This window comes from Apostichopus japonicus, chromosome 9, assembly GCF_037975245.1.
Source record: "Apostichopus japonicus isolate 1M-3 chromosome 9, ASM3797524v1, whole genome shotgun sequence".
Lineage (NCBI taxonomy): Eukaryota > Metazoa > Echinodermata > Holothuroidea > Aspidochirotida > Stichopodidae > Apostichopus > Apostichopus japonicus.
The window spans coordinates 13262384-13281094 of NC_092569.1; the positions used below are offsets into that span (position 1 = coordinate 13262384).

An 18711-nucleotide genomic window follows, 5' to 3' on the forward strand; every position below is an offset into this window, starting at 1 on the left:
GTACATGTTTGTTTAATTGAGAGATCTGGCACATTCATTTCTAAAATCCAACAAGGCAATTCATGTTACAATTGTCAATGAATTTATGAAGTTATAAGCCCATATGCATGCTTCATCGTCAACTTAAACTCCAGTTAGAATCATGGCTCTCTCTGTCCCAAGAGAGAGCTTTTACTTCTATTTTAATCCTGTTATGAGGATCCTGCTAAGAACGAAACTTCTGGCCCTCTTCAGCTTAGTGGTTTGCCTAGAACTTTTTTTAAATATTTTTTTTGCATAACTACTTTTTATTAGATTTAGTCCTCTTGTCAGCAGAACATAGGCCAGGGCCTCTGAACTTAACAGCGAATGGGAAGGCGTCAGAGGAATGTCTGAGGGTGATAATATACACTATACATGTGTAATGACGGAGTAATCGTCGAGAAGGAAAGAGAATATGCGGCCATCCATCATATGTCTGTTGAAAACGGTTACTATATCACAGTGGCGTAGGAAGGTACTTTTGAGTGGGGGGGGGGGGGCTGAAGACTGATGGCCGGCCTGGGAGAGGGGTCTAAGGGGAGGGGATGTCCCCCTCCCCTTTGGATTTTTTTTGCATTTCCAGGTGGCCTTAGATGCGATTTGGTGCAATATAGCACACTTCAACTCCCACTCCATTTTGTAAAGAATTTTGCATTTTCACATGGCCTTAAATGCAATTTGGTGCTCCAAATGAGACTTTTTTCTCATTTGGAAATGAAAAAGGGGTTTTCTGACTTGCGGAGCGGGGGGGGGGCGGAATGATACTTCCGCCCCCCATATTTTTCACTGGGGGCTGGCGCCCCCCGGTTCCTACGCCCTTGCTATATCATGCTTCGAAAACAGTCACATATATTGATGCATACTACTTGTATAGGGCCCAACATTTTAGTATCGTAAATGCAGTGATATTTTGGAAGGTACAAATACCTTCATACAAAAAAAAAACGTGACACCTTAGTTTGCTTGGAGCACAATATATTTTCGTTGCAAGCAAAAAGGGTCAATCCCGATTAATCGGGACGTAGGCCTACTGTAGTTGGTAACCCTAACCAACAAGAAGTAGGATATTCTGTTGACAGCAGATATCAGTAATTTGACACTAATAAGGAAGAATAAATGTCTCCCTCACTTGTAAGTATCATCTCCTGATACGGTGTTCCCAACATTACGTGCGATTCGAAGGTGACTAATTTTAGCGAGACTGAACAGTTCTTTACGGAAACTAGATTGCACAAGGTCGTCTGCGATGCCTTCAAACTAGACACATGTTCATCAAAACCTTTACTTTCCTTTTGCAAACCTTCCCTTGATATTTCTTTAGAAATGTGACACTTTTGGAATGTCTGTTTAAGGTCACTATGTGCTCTCACTTCCTTGTGTAAGTAACTTAATCCTCCGCTGTGGATGAAAGATATTCACAGCTCAATCACTACGATGTCTTTCTCCTGTTGCCAGGAACACTAACAAAACTCTAAAACTTAGTCATACCTCTGTGAAGAAACATGCTATCATGATATGGTTCTAACCTAGTCATGCAGTCGGCAAATTTCTCACACAATCGATTATTTTCACCAGAATATCCCTCTAATTGCAGGGAAAGAGTAATTACAGAATAAAGTAAATTAACCAAGTTCCCTTTTCATCAAACAATCCAAACCCCCCCCCCACTCTCCCCAACCTCCAACCCAATGCTCTTCTCCAGTCCCTGAACAATCACATAACATAAAAGAATAGCACCAACACAATGATTAACACCAACAAAAAGAAATAGAAAGTGACAAAAGGCTTTTCAACTTTTTCAGTCTTTGACCAAACTCCTTCGTTTCACAAACACACTACATCAGTGTTATTATGTATTCAGGTAATCCCATGTATATGTAGGGTCCAACTTTGTGTAATGCTTGTTTTTCTTACAATGCACAGAGTCAGCTATGGTTTACTCTCATTACTAAAGACAATAATAGTTTTCCAGACAGGCTACCCACTCTATCATAAAGTACCCATCTTACATGCTCTAACGTAAAGTACCTATCTAACATGCTCTAACGTAAAGTATCTATCTTACATGCTCCTTGGGTTTCTTGGCTTTGGAGATGTCGTTGTCATTCACACTGTGACAGGAACAACCACCAAAAGGGTCACAAGTTGGACACCTAATTTATGAAATGACCCTTAGATCTATATAAAGCAGTTGGTTTCAGTCTCTTATCAAAATTATATAACCTTCATGCTTTTCCAATCAACTTTCATTCCTTTTCCATATTATAATGCAATTTTTCCATGCAAGCACCAAATACTTTTTTCCCCATAAAAAAAAAAAAAAAATCACATCAGCAGGTAGCAACACTAATCAGTTGATTTCACCCAAGTATTCATTACACATTAAAGTAACCCACATAACTGTATTTTAACTTCTCACCCCCCCCCCCCCACTCTTCAACCCATCAACCCCCTTCTTCCTCTCTGGTGTTGCAAACTTGCATATACTAAAAGATAAAACTTCAGGATAAATATCACAAGTCAAAATGATCCCAAACTTGACTTGGACACCTATATTCTGCTGCAGCAACAGACTATAACACATCAGAAAGACTCTTTAAACTAGCTCATTATCCACTTCCAGTCAGACTGCGTTCGTTGTAATTGGAGGATATATAGAATGATCAGATCTACACTGATCTGTGACATCACATGTACCAATCGCTGACAATTTCTTTCCACTCTCCTTCCATTCTAAACTTTCATATAAAATGTTCAGAATTACAACCTGTGATGATCAGATCTACACTGATCTGTGACATAACATGTACCGATCGCTGACAATTTCTTTTCACTTTCCTTCCATTGCAATCTGTCACATAATAAACTGTATCAGATCTACACTGATCTGTGACATCACATGTACCGATCACTGATATTTCCTTGACTCTCCTTGATCAACTTCTTCTTCTTTCAACTTGTCAGAAATGTTGATCAGATCTACCGATCATTTCATTGTCCGATCTACTGATCTGCAACGCTTATTGCTGTATCTGTTGATCATTTCATTGTCCGATCATTTCATTGTCCGATCTACTGATCTGCAATGCTGACTGTTGTATCTGTCGATCATTTCATTGTCCGATCATTTCATTGTTCAATCAACTGATCTGCAATGCTGATTGTTGTATCTGTCGATCATTTCATTGTCCGATCTACTGATCTGCAATGCATACTGTTGTATCTGTTGATCATTTCATTGTCCGATCTACTGATCGGCAATGCTTACTGTTGTATCTGTGGTTGCACCTGATAGGAACACTTGTTGTGTTTGTCCAGCCTGAGATTGCAATGGTAACTGTTGTATCTGGAACACTTGTTGCTGTTTGGAAGGGAAAAAAACAGATGTTCATATATTTTTTGTTTCATTCCAAAATGACTGTCAAATTATTTTTCAATTAGGAGGACTACTACAGAATGGGAAACTACTCAAAGAGATTAAACTAAATATTAAATAATTAATACAAAAGTCAATACTGGAAGCTATTGAATACTACCTCCAGATAACTGCTCTGTCTTATCTATTCAGCCATGAAAGCGAGAGCAAAACCCCCATCTCAGCCCCCACCCCCACTACAACTGCCAGACTGACAACAGATTGTTTTGAAGTGAAACCAAATCTGCAAACAAAAGCAAAGTAGTCATGCTACAAACCAGATTCATTCAAGCTAGCATCCAAAATGGGACAGGCTTTAGAATTAAATCCATCATGGTAATAGAGACGCCCCGTCTGCGAGCAGAAAGCAGTGTAGCATGCAGACTAAACCACACACACACACACAACGACCATGCTGCTGCAGGCCTACATTAACTTCACTACTGCCCAGATAAAACCCATGCTAAGGGGACTACAGCAGGCCTACAGACCAATCTAGCTACAAGCAGAAAGTAGTTTGTTTACAGACTCCACCCTCTGACCAAAAGTGACCGGAAAACCAAAGTAATCTGGTTCCAAACACGAAGCAATAATAGCTTCAGTCATACATAAACACAATGTATCGATGTTACTGAAAGGTTGTGTCCTGCCACTGTGTTAAGGACTCAACTTTTACATGTAAGAATAATTACCTGAATGGATGTGCCATGGCATTGTGTTAAGGACTGGGCTTTTACGTGTAAGAATATTTAACTGAATGGATGTGTTATACGTTAGGCATTCCTCTAGTTGAGTAAGATGCTTGGCTGAAGTTGATGCTTATGAAATCTAAGTATTCCCACCCTCCCCCCAATTACATGAGGTAACCTTAATCAAATATTGTATATGAGTCATAGCTAGCATTTACTGACTGACCTGTTGACCTGTTAACTGAGCCACCAGGTCCTGGGCGTTGATTTGCTGTTGTCCATTTGCCTGCTGTAGTGTCACCCCCTGAGGTCGTACTATCTGTATACCTCCCTGTTGGTTAATTTGTAGCTAAATGAGAAGGGACACATGCAACAGTTAACTGATTATCATCAACATATGGGGACCAGATCAATATCATGTTGTAAATGAAGCCTATGGTACAGATAATTATTTATGATTATAAGGTAATTAATGCACCAGCTTTTCCACCCAACCATTGCCTGCAATTTTTCATAACCTTAACTGTTCACCCAACCAGCCCAGAACCCTTTTGGCCAACCTATTCATATGTAAATGAAGCCTATGGTACAGATTTTATTTATGATTATGACATAATGCACCAGTTTCTTCCCTCTATCAATGCCTGCAATATTTCATAACCTTAAACTGTTCACCCAACCAGCCCACAACCATTTTTGCCACCCTATTCATATGTAAATGAAGCCTATGGTACAGATAAGTATTTATGCTTATGAGGTAATGCACCAGCTCTGCCCTCTATCAATGCCTGCAAGTATTCATAACTATAAACTGGTCACCAAATCAGCCAAAAACTCTTTGTGCCAAAACTTTTCATAGTCCAAGTACAAAAAGATATAAATGCACTAGACAGACAGATATTGTGACACGATGGGTATAAAATTGAAAGAATATTAATTTTGCACCATATTACCGCCATTGTACTGAATGACTAATGATAACATACAGGCATTATGCACTATGCGCACATGGTAAATTATCAACAAGTCTGTAACAATGTTACCATTAGTAGATGTAGAATGTGCATGCTGTAGTAGTGTGACAAACATCATTGGCACACAAAATTGTCATATTTAGTCTGACAGAATTTAGTAGACAGATTTATCCAATAATTATCAAGAACATTCCATACAAAGAGAGAGATTTCATCGAGTGTACCATATGGAGAGATTTCATGGAGGGTACCATAGAAAGAGATTCATGCAGGGTACCAAAGAGATTTCATGGAGGGTACCATAGGGAAAGATATCATGTAGGGTACCATATGGAGAGATTTCATGGAGGGTACCATAGAAAGAGATTCATGCAGGGTACCAAAGAGATTTCATGGAGGGTACCATAGGGAAAGATATCATGTAGGGTACCATATGGAGATATTTCATGGAGGGTACCATAGGGAGAGACTTCAGGGAGAGTACCATAGTAAGAGATTTCATGAAGGGTACAATAGAAAGATATTTCACGGAGGGTACCATCGGGAGATATAATCATGCAGGGTACCATCGGGAGAGGTTTCATGGAGGAAGAGGTGTAGGAAGAGATTTCATGAAGAGTCCCATAGGAAGATATTGCATGAAGGGTACCATAAGGAGAGATTTCATGGAGGGTTCCAAAATTGAACCCTTGCCCTACAATAAACTCATCTGGAGTAACTACAAACTTAACTACAAGAAATGGCAGAAACATGGCTATTCCATTTAAGGTCAGGGGAATAACTAACCTTCAGTAATATGTCATTCTCATAAGGCTCAATGTATCATCTGAACCCTGAAATTACCTTTTGTTTAAGGCTTAGTCAAACTTCGTATCTGATTCTAGAAATTACAATCGAGCTGCATTTAAGTGCTTCCAGAGAACAACATATCACTAAAACTGTCAGTTATTACGCTAAGTCAATATGGAATGACCCGGTTTCATACCATGTCTCTCAATACCTGAGGTACCTCTGTTCCTGCAGCGTTGGACACCAGCTGCTGTATGCTTCCAGCGGGGAGTTGGATCGGTATGGTCTGCCCTCCTGATGTCACCAGTTGTGTGGTGGTACCGCTGGACTGGGCATCTGTTGACACTGCTGAGACCTATGAAGGGAGCAAAAATCCTACAATGTAAGCAAATGTCAACAACAGACTTCAACCGATGCTGCACATGTGAAAAGGGCATCAAATATCCTTACAGTTTTAGCAAATGTCAGAAACAGACTTCAACCATTGCTGTACATATGAAAAGGGCATGAAATATCCTACAGTTTAACCAAATGTCAACAGACTTCAACCATTGCTGTACATATGAAAAGGGCATCAAATATCCTACAGTTTAACCAAATGTCAACGACAGACTTCAACCATTGCTGTTCATATGAAAAGGGCATCAAATATCCTACAGTTTAACCAAATGTCAACAACAGACTTCAACCTATGCTACATATGAGAGGGCATCAAATATCCTACATTGTAATCAAATACCAGTGTGCAAGGGTATTAGTCACAAATAGATGGCAAATCTGACACTTTTCTTCGTTCTTCCGTTATTTGGAAATGGACTTTGACAAGGTCAGTTTATGAACTACCTGTATTGTTATGGGATCCAGGATTCAGGATGGAATGTAACTTACAAAACTGACGGATTACATACTAAACGTCTTTAGTGTCACTTACTTGTTGCACAGTTTGTAACTGATTACCACCTGTTGCAGGATTGGCAGACACTGTTATGTACTGCAGAGAGAAAAGAAAACAAACTGTTTATTTATACTTTAAATCTAGTCAAAATAGACAGACAGTTTTTAGACCATATTACTGCAGTATTGATAGGATTTCTGTTTGCAACTTTAAGCACAGACTGCCAAGTAAAAGGTTATGGTTCAGATACTATACTATTCTTGGCTGAATGGACAACACCGGAAGCACAAAACTGTAAAACAGATTCACATCCAATACGAGACCACCTGTCACATTCCATCGTCAAAAGCAAAGTGTCCAACCGTTTACGACTGTATCTTGTCAAACTCATGTGACTATTCCAAAGAGTTAAATATCACTAGATAGTGTTGCGCCGATATCACCAATATCGGTTTTGGCCGATATCCGATATTATCATCCCAATATCGGTCCGATACCGATACGATACTTTTTAACAGACAAAATAAAATGGACGCAGTAAATGTGAGCCTTAACATCGTAAAGACTTACAAGTTGCTTACAGTGTTAACGTATGCTTGCAAAATTGCATCTTAATTAGGTTACGAACTGTCGATCACAATGTAAAAGTTATAATTTATTGAGTTTATACGCAATGTACAACTTATTCACTTGACCGTAGAGGAATAAAAACTGAAAATCAGTAGAGAAATGACCAATTGTGTACGGAAAGTAAGGTGGTACACATTTTCAAATATTACGAAAGATCGAGCAAAACACTTTCGAAAAATTCACGCAAAACTGGCATATCGTACTAAATGCAACTAATGTCATGTAAACAAAGCTCTAGTGCATCCATATATGAATAAACCATAAGACCACATCTGTTGTTAAGCGGGGGGAAAAGAAAGTATTTTCTAGAATTTCCAAAAATACGGAAAAAATAATATCCTACCATAGTTAAGTATATAACAAATAGCCTAACCACCTCGGCGGTTACAGATCTCACGTAACTAAAAAGTTCCTTGGCAACGTGCCAAAAAATGTTAACAAACAGGTGTTACACAGGGGATGAGCTCACAGTGATTGGGAAGGTACCTGGGAAAATTAACAGCACAGGCACCGTGGTAGTTGGGTATAGGGTTAAACACTGCAGTTGTAAAAATGTACGCATAGTGCACGCTATTCATTGTTAGGCAGTCTAGAAACACGGCTTTGCTGAACGTTGTTTGTTTCATAATATCGGAAGTTTTGTAAGTTGCACATTTTAAAGATTGAAAGATTGAAAGATTAAATCTCTTTTCATTTTATAAAATTATATAGGTACTCTAACTTGTCATTTTAAAATTTATCAGTTTCGTGACAATTTAAATAAAAAAAGTTGTCAGTATTTTGTGTTCGCGGGAAATTGAACAAGGTTTTCCAACTTTGCTGAACTGTGCGGTTAAACATCATGTTCAAGGTTTTCACGGAGGCCTTCGAGAAAATGAATGGTTAGTACAGTGTATTATGCTGCACTAATGCTGTGTGTAGGCCAAGGTTCACGAAGGTCATTGGTTATATTCGCGCGCCGTAGACATGTTTTTAGAGGTTATGGAGGGTTAGGTTGCCATGAATATTAATCGAAAATGAATCTGAGTTTAACTGACGCTAAAGAAATGGATCGTCTTGGGCAGATAAACAGATCATTGCAAGTATAAAGAAGTAGCTCTGCTGTTAAAAAGAAAAGTTCAATATTGGTTTGCTGTTATCGGCAATTAGGCAAAATTTTACCGATACCGATATGCTGCCGATATTGCAAATATCGGCCGATACCGATATTGAAAACGATTATCGTAGCAACACTATCACTAGAATATCAGTCATCTAGTTAGAGGCGAGCACTTTTAAAAAGATTAAAAAAGACTTGGAGAATCTAGCTAACAAGACAATCAGGGCATGATAGCTGACAAAATAGTCTTACCTGGCACTGTGATGCTATCAATCAGGGCACGATAGCTGACAAAATAGTCTTACCTGGCACTGTGATGCTATCAATCAGGGCACGATAGCTGACAAAATAGTCTTACCTGGCACTGTGATGCTATCAATCAGGGGCATGATAGCTGACAAAATAGTCTTACATGGCACTGTGATGCAATCAATCAGGGCACGATAGCTGAAAAAATAGTATTACTTGGCACTGTGATGCTATCAATCAGGGCATGATAGCTGACAAAATAGTCTTACTTGGCACTGTGATGCTATCAATCAGGGCATGATAGCTGACAAAATAGTCTTACCTGGCACTGTGATGCTATCAATCAGGGCATGATAGCTGACAAAATAGTCTTACCTGGCACTGTGATGCTATCAATCAGGGCATGATAGTTGACCAAATAGTCTTACCTGGGGCTGTGATGCTATCAATCAGGGCACGATAGCTGACAAAATAGTCTTACCTGGCACTGTGATGTTATCAGCTCTGACCGGCTGCAGCACTGAGAGCTCTTCCTGAGGCCGTGCATAGCACGATCAGAATATTAAACGTTCAAATTACCAGTAATGAGTTGCTAATTTCATCAACTGCCCCAGTGTTAGTGCTAGCTAGCACTTGCCTAGCAAGAACATTCCAAAACAGACTCAGGAGATACAAATGACTCAGAGATTCTGACTACATAATCCTTGAGAGTTGAGAAAGTCTTACCTGGGGCTGTGATGATAGCTGACTTGCTTGAGTACTTGCGGTCGTTCCTGAGGCCTGTGAAGTTGGAGTCTGTATTTGTATCATTGTGCCCTGATTTTGAGCAAACTGAAGGAAATATTGGGCCTGGTCAGACGATAAAGTGGTCTGAGCCACTGCTGCCTCCTGCAACAACGAGAATCAAAAAATTATAGAATTGCAACCTTTCTTCAGTTATGAAAGGAAAAATTAGAAATGAACAAAACTAAAAGAAGTAAAAGACAGGAAAACATTATTACATAAATAAATAAATAAATAAATAAATAAATTTAAAAAAATATATTTTCAGGTTCAGACTTTATACTACATTTTGCTGGTTTCTTGCTATTTTAACTACAAGGTTTACTCCTAGCATATATACCCACTTGAACTCATCAAATTTGTTTCACACTCCATTACCAAGGTGGAACTTTTTCTTCTCAGGTAGCGATCAGCATCATTGTTCGTTCTCCCATACTTTTTACTTACCGGTCTTTTAGGCTGTGGTTTGAGCTCGTCTCTCGGAACTATATCGATCAAGAAATCAAACTGATCGTACTTTGTGATCGCCATGGCAATGTCGTTACGCTGTAATGTAAAAAAGAATCCAAATGAAATGCGTGAGAAAGTGGGATGTGCTTTAAAAAGGAACTTCTGCTGCATTGAGTGATATTTACCAAATCTTTGACATTGGGAAACATGGAGTGAGGGGAGGGGGGGGGGGAGGGAATGAGGGGTCAAGGAATAGCTTGGCCAATTAAAACTCACGATTTGTATTCGTACGGTTCATTTTTTGTATTATAGAAGAGTATCACAAACTGATAGATTGTAAGGAGAAAACAACCAAGGGCCAAGCACTTAACCTTGTGGAGAACCATATAAATAAGAGTGAGTGATGCTGAGGTGGCTGAACCAATTGACCTAAACCAATTGCGAGTACAGTATGTTTTGTGATCATATTTGCACGAAGAATTTGTTTCGATTTTGTAAAACGACCAAGTTATCTTCTATTTCTGGTTCACTCAAAGGCAATCAACCCTCTTGATAGCCAGTACTGGGTGTGTCTGTGGGGGAGGGGGTGGGGGGGGGATAACAAGGACAGATGTGATTTATCGAGCCTTTCTATACCTGTAGAGTCCTTCTCTTGTTGTCTTCAGTATGAAGCCAGGCTCGCAACGATAGTTCTGCGATAAATATTTCAGCAGCTTTAGAAAAGAGTACTGGAGCCTCTGCACTGATCATCTGCAAGAAATATGAATTGGAAATCTGTTTCACAATTTGGAGATTGAATATCATATCCTATTAGACTTGCAGGAATACTAAGACGGTTATGCGTAACAACTGGTGGAAACTTACAATAACATGTAATTGGCCCCAACTTCTGTCACAATTAAAGTTTCCAAAAAAAGAAATCCTCCCAGGCTTCTTCCTACAATATAACCATCCAGATAATTCATGGATATTAACACTTGAGGGGTGCAGTTAGCAATAAGGATGAACAAGGCAGGCATCAAGCCAATTTATATTATTCAGTAACCTAAAACTCTCTAATATTCATTTCTTAAGTTCACCACTTCCTGTTTGGCTGAATACGCTCATTTTGAATGCATCACCACAATGCACAGTAAGCCGCCATTGCTTACGTATTCAGTCAAACAGGATGCGGTAACGTTAACTTAAAAATTAAATATCAGAGAGTTTTTAGGTTATTGAATAATATAAATTGTCTTTGATCCCTGCCTTTGTAATTCCTGGAACTTCCATAGGGAGAGAAAACACTTTGAGGGTCCAAGTGGCATTGTGTCACATAAAGCATATAGTCCGTAATAAGTTTTTAACTTTCATACAGCTTTGCTACTACTGTATAGCACACAAGACGAATCAAGTTGTGACTTGGTAAGTTCACTCAACTCTGTGCATCTCCAACAAACAAATCAAACATTAGTGACTGCATTGCAATTCAAGCCAAATCCAGTCTAGGCTATGCTTCAGCTGAAAGACTAAACTACAAACTATTGAAGCTAATACTGTAGACATATATGTCTACAGTATATGCACTAGTTACGAGGATCACACAACATTACCTTCACATCTTCATCCAGTTTCATGATTTTTTTAATTCTTGCTAAGGGCAGCTCTTGAGTCCGAAAATCCGTCTGAGAGAAGAGGAAACAGAAAAAGTGACGTTTTGCAGAAAATGATCAGCATATTCCCATATCCATGATAGATCATGACTTGGAATATAATTTAGAGAATGCATACAAAATATATTAAGAAAAGCATTTTGGTAATTGAAGAACAATATTCGTTGCTACCCAGAGCTCAAGCAGGTGTTTATGAAAACCTAGTCTGCTGCTACAATAGTTTCATTGACATTGCACCGGAATTGTTGAAAGTAGATACACACTGTACAGTACACACTACATGTGTGTATATACAAATGCACATATTAAAAATTTGTGGGACACAAAACCGTTTGTATCGGACTGGCAATTAACAACTCACTGATTAGGAGCGTCCAGATCATTATATTCACAGAGATCGCTGACCGCAGTCGAGGGAAGCTCCAAAATACACAATTTGAATATGAAGAAGTTACGAGATAATGTAATCTCACTGTCGTCTATTCAGTTCCCCTAAAATCATCACTTCCAGTTCCCTACAATCATGTCTTCCAGTAAACCAACAGTAGTCTATTTCACCTGATTCACTTATAGAAATAGTCAAATATATATAGAATTAGTTAATTTACAACTGAAGTAGGGATGCACCGGATATCCGGTCCGGCCGGACTATCCGGCCGGATAGTGAGCAATTATCCGGTTCTGGTCGGATATTTTTCAAAATCCGGCCGGATCTTTTTCAAAATCTGTCCGGATCTTTTTCAAAATCTGGCCTGAATTATTCCTTAAAAAGGTGTTGGTATTAACTTAAATCAATGTAAACTATTTCCAAAAATTAATAAAAACATTCAAAGTAAGGAAAAATTAGGTTTAACATGTTTAATTTAATTTTCTCAACGGTTAATTTCACCTTCTTTAATATGCCTATACCTCACCTAAGATTTGCTCCTTGTTTCTACTTTTACTTCTTATTAATGATTTACTTTTGTGTAATGACAAAATCTGGTTCCGGCCGGATTTCATGTACTATCCGGCAAATCCGGTTCCGGCCGGATCCAAAAATTTGGATCCGGTGCATCCTTAACTGAAGGTCAAAACAATTAATTTTCACATTCACAGACTTCCTTTTAGAGAATTGAGATAACAATGAATGCATTAATTATTCAAGACGAATTGGCTTGCAGTTTCTCAAGAATACCCCACCTCTATTAGCTGTATAGATTATAACGGAGAGCATTATTCTGAGTCTGGGCAGAAATGTAGTACGTAGTACTGCGAGTAATTTCCGGTGGAAAATGCGCTATGTCAAATAATGACATGAACGTAGTACGTAGTACTGCGAGTAATATCCGGTGGAAAATGCGCTATGTCAAATAATGACATGAACGAGCTAACAGTTCTGACAGGAGCTATAGTTTACAGATATGTAAGTAAGATATGATCATTACTAATTTACACATCAAATGGTACAACAAGGTTTACTTACATGTTTGAGGGCTCGAATCATTTCTAAATGCTTTTGCCAGAAACTCTGTTGGTTGAGTTGTGCCTCAGACGGCACGGCAGGTGAAGTGTCAGCTGCATCTCGACTCGTATCCATGTCTGTAGATTACGAGTTCTAAAGCTTCCTAGGAGAGATCCAAACATGTGTAAAATGGTGCAGTATTCGTAAATAAAATAAAAAAGATTTGCACAAACGCGGGAGAGCTTGGTAGGAATGCTCTGTGCTTGCTACGTTCTTGGTAAACCAAACATTTGGGGGGGGGGGGGGGGAGGAGGGGTGTTCTGTGCTCATTAACCTTCACCAACATCATAAGTGACAGCAAAGTAAATTGTGTCAACATTGAGACACATTCTCCGGCTTGTACAGTAATACCCTGAACACAAAGATTCCACTGTATACATAACAAAAACTGCGATGTACACATCTTCGTGATTGTGTCCCAATTTGGCTATTTTACACTGTAAAATTGTGTTATGACATCCTATGGTAGGCCTAGATGATTTTATTCACTCACTTGTACACCTGTAGTTTATCCTGTTGCTAGTGCTAGTATTAGTTGACTCTTTCCTTTGTAGTCAATTAATCGCATAGCTCTTCTCGTGATTACTTGGTTACAGTTATGACGTTATCACTGTCATTTTTTAAATGCAGAAATAGAGTCTACACAAATCTTTCTCTGTGGTGCACTGTCTTCATTTGCTCTTTCGTGTCTTAACATGTGGTGTCTAACTCATGTTAAAACATTCTACCAAACAAAAACTGTGAACAACTTTCAATCTAACATGTTTCTTAAAATCCTTCATTGTCATTCACAAACTTTTGAATTGATCTACGAGGTTACTACAAATACTATCACTAAGAAAAGCAAAAGTGCAAACAATGAATAGATGTTACAACTTGTAGCAGTGTGAGTATGCAAGAGTTTTTTGTAGAAGTACGTTCAACGTTTTAGGCTAGGCTCTAGCCTAGTGCGATGGCAGGCACATATTTTGCTCATTGAAATTAAACTACACCGCAATCGACACACTCGATCTGACATCCAATAAATGTGAACCTTGCCAGTAATGGAATAATTGTAAACATGTTTGAAGAAATGACTAATACTATGGCAATCGCAAACGATTAATAACTTACGAATTTGGGCTCATGAAACTTTCAGCAGGGAATTGGCAATGATCATCTTGAGTGACCAATTTAGGACTATCTAGCATATTTTTCTGAAGGTCACAGAGAGGCCGAATCTAAGTAAAATAATTGCTTCCTATCTTTCTTCTAATGGAATCTTGTCCAAATTCTACCAATTTTGAAGCATCCACACTCCATCATGCACCATTACATACCTTTGCTCCAAACCAATGATTCTGTAGGACAAAGCCCTTTAGCCAATCACTATTGAATTCTGACACTTATGACCAATGGTTAGGCTGAACTTACCAGTTGCCTATCATTGGTTTGTGTATTAACCAATGGCACACAAAGACAAGATTTAAGTAGCCAATCATATCAATGTCATCACGTAACGAATAATCCTCGAGGAAGCTTAAAATCAAAGCTTCCAGTGACCATTTAAGATCACCAAACAACATGATGAATACCTGTCAGTAAATCAGGTCGGATCTGCCTCTTACCATATAGTCGAAAATTGCATTTAAACAGTGGAAAAGAATCGAAAATGATGTTTTTTTACCTGAACGTAGAGATTGTTTCCCAGTTGTTAGCGTATAGGCTTGTACGGTACCAATCAACTGCACTGATGTATTCAGTACAATAAAACGTACGTACCCATATAAACCGTTACATTATGCCGCTACGTACAATACGTGAGTAGCAGTAGTAGCGCGAAGAGCATAAATAGTCTGCGGGCATGAACTTAGTTTTAATAAACGCGTACACATAGTACTGCATGAATAGCAACATACTAACATGCCTGTAGCCTCGTCAGCTCATTATTATCCTGTCGTGGAACTTCATACACGTTACGTGAGGATGAAGGTATATTCATTACACTCCTAGCCATCTTTTTACTTTTGTTTTTATCTAGTTGACCTCATTGATTTTTCGGGCAATTTCCCTTCAGTTTCGTTCGATCTAGCAATCAGCAATAGATTTCAATGCTTTGGAATTCTAGTACTACTATAAGACACGCAGCCAGGCTTAGTGGTATGGGGAAAACACAATTTGTTTTCTCCCTATTCTATTTCATTTACATTTATGAGCATTTAAGTTAAATAATAACGCTTACATTGAAATGACTTTTTGATGACACCATCTAGGCTCTACCCCTCTTCGTGGCTGTGGGATAAATGAAGAAGACATGTAGGGGAGTGGGGTCTCCCTCCCCTCTCTAGTAGGCAAAATTGAACATTAAGACCGAAGCATATAGATTAGGTCTGTAATTTGGTCTAGTGGCAACTGCTGTACTAATAAATCCTTTTGAACGTTTGTGTCAAGTAAAACACGGGAGGGGGGGGGGGGGGTGTACAACCTCTATAACACCGGGATCCTCGCCTGGAGGGGGCTTTATTTCGGATAGGGGGCCCCCAGACAAATACCCCCCAGATGATTACCCCCAGTCAAAAATCCTCGGACGATTACCCACCGGACAATTACCCCCGGACAAATACCACCCGGACAATTCCCCCAGGACAACTACCACCCGGACAGATGCCCCCGGATAATTACCCCCGGAGGACAAAAAAGACCCCGGACAACTACCCACCCGGACAACTACCTCCTCGGACGAATACCCCTAGACAATTACCCCCCGGATAAATACCCCGGACGAATATGCCCCTGGACATATGCCGTTAACTATAGGGGACGGATGCGATACGCAGGTCTTTTTTCGAGTTTTAGTTTCCCGCGGGCCTCAACATATACCATGGTCCCTTGGGCAACTGCGAGAGGATATTTACAATTGGGTCACGGTGCCGGTTAAACTGGCACCACTAGGGTCGTTGTGTGCCCTGGCACTTTCACCCTCCTCACGACTTTTTAAAAAGATTAGAGTTATTCATATATAAGCCCCCAAAACTCCTGGATAGTGTTTGACAATGGACCGAGGCCCGGGGCAAGATAGATGGGGTCGGCGGTTGAAGAAGCACGAGGGGGATGGGGGGGGGCATTGGTCACTGATGGTAGTAACTATTAATTTACTATTAGTTATAGTGACACTAATCTGTATCATTATTCTCCGAACAATTCCGGCTTATTGTGACTTACCATTATTAAGTTTTCTTCTGAGTAATTTTACTTGATGATTTGTTATGTTATGTTATGTTAGTTTTGTGTAACGCTTTATATGGCACTATTAAATATGTTTATATCAGCTAGAATAATAATCTGATATATCAGATTAAGAACATTTTCTTTCATGTCCCTAATGGCTTTCGTACTACGGGGTTCACCAGCAAAATGTCCGCCTGGTTCACGTGCTCGGGTGGGGCGGGGGGGGGGCATTTGGGCGTATTCTGGTTTAGTTCGGGTAGTAACCTGGGTGAGGTATCTGTGTCAGTGTTTTTGCGCGGGTTTAGTTTTCTCGGAGGTAATTGCCGGGAATAGGGGGTAATTGTCTTCGGGGTAATTGTCTTCGGGGGTATAAGTCCAGGGGGTAATTGTATGGGGGTATTTATCCTCGGGGGTAATTGTCCTCGGGTGTATGTCCGGGGGTAGTTGTCCCGGGGGTAGTTGTCCTCGGAGGTATTCGTCCTCGGGGGTTTTTGTTCGGGGGTTGATTTTCAGGGGGTACTTGTCTCGGGGGTATGAGTCAGTGGGGTATATGTCCGGGGGTATTTGTCCGGGGGGTAGTTGTCCGGCAACCGTGTCCCCTCCCCTTTGAAAAATGTTGTTCATATTATGGGGATTTAGACGTAAAAATGTATTTAGTATCTGATGTAGCGCAAACTGACATGGAGGGGAGGGGAGGAGGGGGCATGTCCGCCACTGATTATTTATTGAACTCCGTCTTAGGGCAATTTTCAAACCAAACAAATCCACAATCCTATTACATTGGGATTGGGACATTTTCACGCATGATTATGGGTTAGTACGGCTGGGCACAGTGCTGAAATTCGGTAAGATTAGGATAGATTAGAGCGCATGTCATAATTGGAAACGAGACAGAGAATGAAATAAATATATATACACTTACCGTTACAGTATTGTCTCTCCAAATACGTAAAAGTACAACCAGTTCAGGACCCAGCAATAGTTATGTCACGGCGTTTTGTTGTTGTTGTTTATGTCCCATCAAATAGATTATGAAAATACGAATACGAATTTGCTGGATAATGGATCCTATAGTTAAAATGATGTACTAATAAATCATTTCGAATATTTGTTTGAGGTAAACAAAAGTTGGTGGGGGGGGGGGGGGGTGAGTGTGATGTACAACCTCCTCAACACCATGGATGCTCTCGTGATGGGTGTCTCCTCCCCCACCCCCCCCCCCTTTGAGAAATTTTGTTCATATTATGGTACAGTTAGACATCAGCGACCAATGCATTTACATCTAACAAGTAATTAATGAACTACTGAAAACTGACTGGGAAATGTTAGACAATCGAAAGAAGAAGCATATTTATGGCTAGACCGGGATTCGAACCGCGACCTGAAGATCCAAGCCCAATTTTGGTAATTTGGATAATATTTCCTTCAAAAGAAGGATCAATTCACGTCAAGATTTGTGTGCATGTATATGCTGTGTTTATGTATATGTGTATATAATTCGCGTATTTTCGCGTCTTACAATTTGTACGGAAGCTTACACATGCCATCACAATATATCAAAAATATTTTAGAAAATGTATTAAAATAGCGCCATCTCTATGCCATGTTTCTATATAGGCGTACATTATAGGGTGGCATATTCCTATTGGCGTCTATATCAATCAATCAATCAATCAGGAAAGGTGCCAATTAGGAGCAGGAGAACAACCTTTTTACGATGTTATCAATTAGGATGTGCTTTTTGTTAAAGTGTGGCTTGGATGTTAAAGAACATGAATGGAAGCACATGTGGTTTAAAAATGGGTAAATTGAGGCAATTTTAGATCAGTTTAGCCCTCCCAGGAGCAGCGTACGAAGATTGTTTACGACTGAGTAAAGAGGTTTGTTAACAAGTGACGAAAAGTTCCGGCTCTCGTAGCAAAAAGTCTGCACGGTCATGGTACGGAAAGTTGATGGTGCCATGAAAGGCCAACTTGTCAGCTATCTAGTGATGGGAAACAATGGGGCTTTTAATGGGCGTATGCTACCTTAAATCACGACACGCAATCTTAGTATATATAGTGTAAGTCACGTATTTAATGAGTGACGTCATTATGACGAGACCTAGTGCAATCTTTATAGATAATTCCATTGAATTTCTTATAGTAGTACGGTACCTGATTGATATCATCAGTCAAAGAATGAAACATTTGTTACAAAACCACAATCAAATATAACGTAGCTTTGTTTCGATATCAGCTATTTCAAATTCCTTCTTAAAAACATTTGTTTTTAAAGATTCCAAAAGGGTGACGTGTGGAGGGGCTGGGGAGTGGTGAATTTTCAAGTTGGATCTTCGCAGCGAAACGACACAG

The 18711-nt window shown here is 39.6% G+C and overlaps 1 protein-coding gene across 9 annotated transcripts; it reads right to left on the bottom strand.

The window, feature by feature from the left end:
- Nucleotides 1-965: 965 nt before the first annotated feature.
- Nucleotides 966-14973, bottom strand: LOC139974175 (nuclear transcription factor Y subunit gamma-like). Of its 9 annotated transcripts, none has more exons than XM_071981141.1 (11): nucleotides 14817-14973; nucleotides 13112-13253; nucleotides 11587-11658; nucleotides 10631-10744; nucleotides 9992-10090; nucleotides 9488-9649; nucleotides 6820-6879; nucleotides 6085-6243; nucleotides 4352-4474; nucleotides 3279-3382; nucleotides 966-3103 (listed from the first exon to the last, which is right to left on the bottom strand). In XM_071981141.1, the coding sequence occupies exons 2-11, from the start codon at nucleotides 13223-13225 to the stop codon at nucleotides 3094-3096; spliced, it is 1017 nt and encodes a 338-aa protein (XP_071837242.1). In that variant the 5' UTR covers nucleotides 13226-13253; nucleotides 14817-14973; the 3' UTR covers nucleotides 966-3093. The 9 variants fall into 9 exon arrangements, with proteins under 9 accessions (XP_071837242.1, XP_071837241.1, XP_071837243.1 ...); XM_071981140.1 differs by having other exon boundaries at nucleotides 966-3225; XM_071981142.1 differs by lacking the exon at nucleotides 14817-14973 and adding an exon at nucleotides 14264-14496 and having other exon boundaries at nucleotides 966-3382.
- Nucleotides 14974-18711: the final 3738 nt, after the last annotated feature.

Coding starts and splice junctions, on each gene's coding strand:
- LOC139974175 (XM_071981141.1), bottom strand. CDS start 13,225: ATGGATACGAGTCGAGATGCAGCTGACACTTCACCTGCCGTGCCGTCT. Junction 6,880..9,487: donor AGCTATCATCACAGCCCCAG/GTAAGACTTTCT, acceptor TTCTCTCTGCAG/TACATAACAGTGTCTGCCAA. Junction 6,244..6,819: donor AGTTACAAACTGTGCAACAA/GTAAGTGACACT, acceptor CTCCCTTCATAG/GTCTCAGCAGTGTCAACAGA.